This window comes from Carlito syrichta, unplaced genomic scaffold, assembly GCF_000164805.1.
Source record: "Carlito syrichta isolate Samal-C Ts95f unplaced genomic scaffold, Tarsius_syrichta-2.0.1 Scaffold153780, whole genome shotgun sequence".
NCBI classification, from domain to species: Eukaryota; Metazoa; Chordata; class Mammalia; order Primates; family Tarsiidae; genus Carlito; species Carlito syrichta.
Genome location: NW_007097876.1, coordinates 4179 through 4645, shown reverse-complemented (window position 1 = coordinate 4645; position 467 = coordinate 4179). Strand labels below are relative to the sequence as shown.

The following is a 467-nucleotide window of genomic DNA, read 5'->3' as shown; positions in this document are numbered from 1 at the left end:
AGGAAGCAGCCGTGAGGGGAGGGGGAGACCCTGGTGAGAGCCCGGAGGATCGTATGCAAGGGTCAGGGCAGCCCAGGGTGCCAGGAACAGAGGGGCCTGCGGGCGATCCGGGCCCAGGAACAGAGGGGCCTGCGGGCGATCCGGGCCCAGCCCTGCGGCCGGCGTCAGTCAGCCCTCCTTCGAGATGGAGACACCCCAGCACCCCCTCCTCACAACAGGTAAGCCGAGGCCCGGAGCCAGAGCGCAGAAGCCCGGCGGCCGGGGACGGGACCACAGCTGGGGTCTGGCGGCCTGGGAAGGCCTGGTCGGGCCGGGCGGGGGACCTACTGTCTCGGGAGTCGTGGGAGGTGTCGGCTTTCATGGGGGTGGGGTCGCTCCAGGACCGGCTGAAGCTCCGCTCGCGCCGCTCAGCGAACGCTGCAGACAGCGAGACCCGCATTACCCAGCAGGGCGTGGAGCGGCGGGCC

General features: G+C 71.7%; 1 protein-coding gene across 1 annotated transcript in view; it reads right to left on the bottom strand.

Annotated features, from left to right (window-relative positions):
- Positions 1-213: 213 nt before the first annotated feature.
- Positions 214-467, bottom strand: part of LOC103252206 (NMDA receptor synaptonuclear signaling and neuronal migration factor-like) — a gene marked incomplete at both ends in the record, with an annotated part of 4409 nt that continues 4155 nt past the window's right edge. The window contains 1 exon segment of the mRNA XM_021708987.1: positions 214-417. Coding sequence (XP_021564662.1) covers positions 214-417 — 204 coding nt within the window.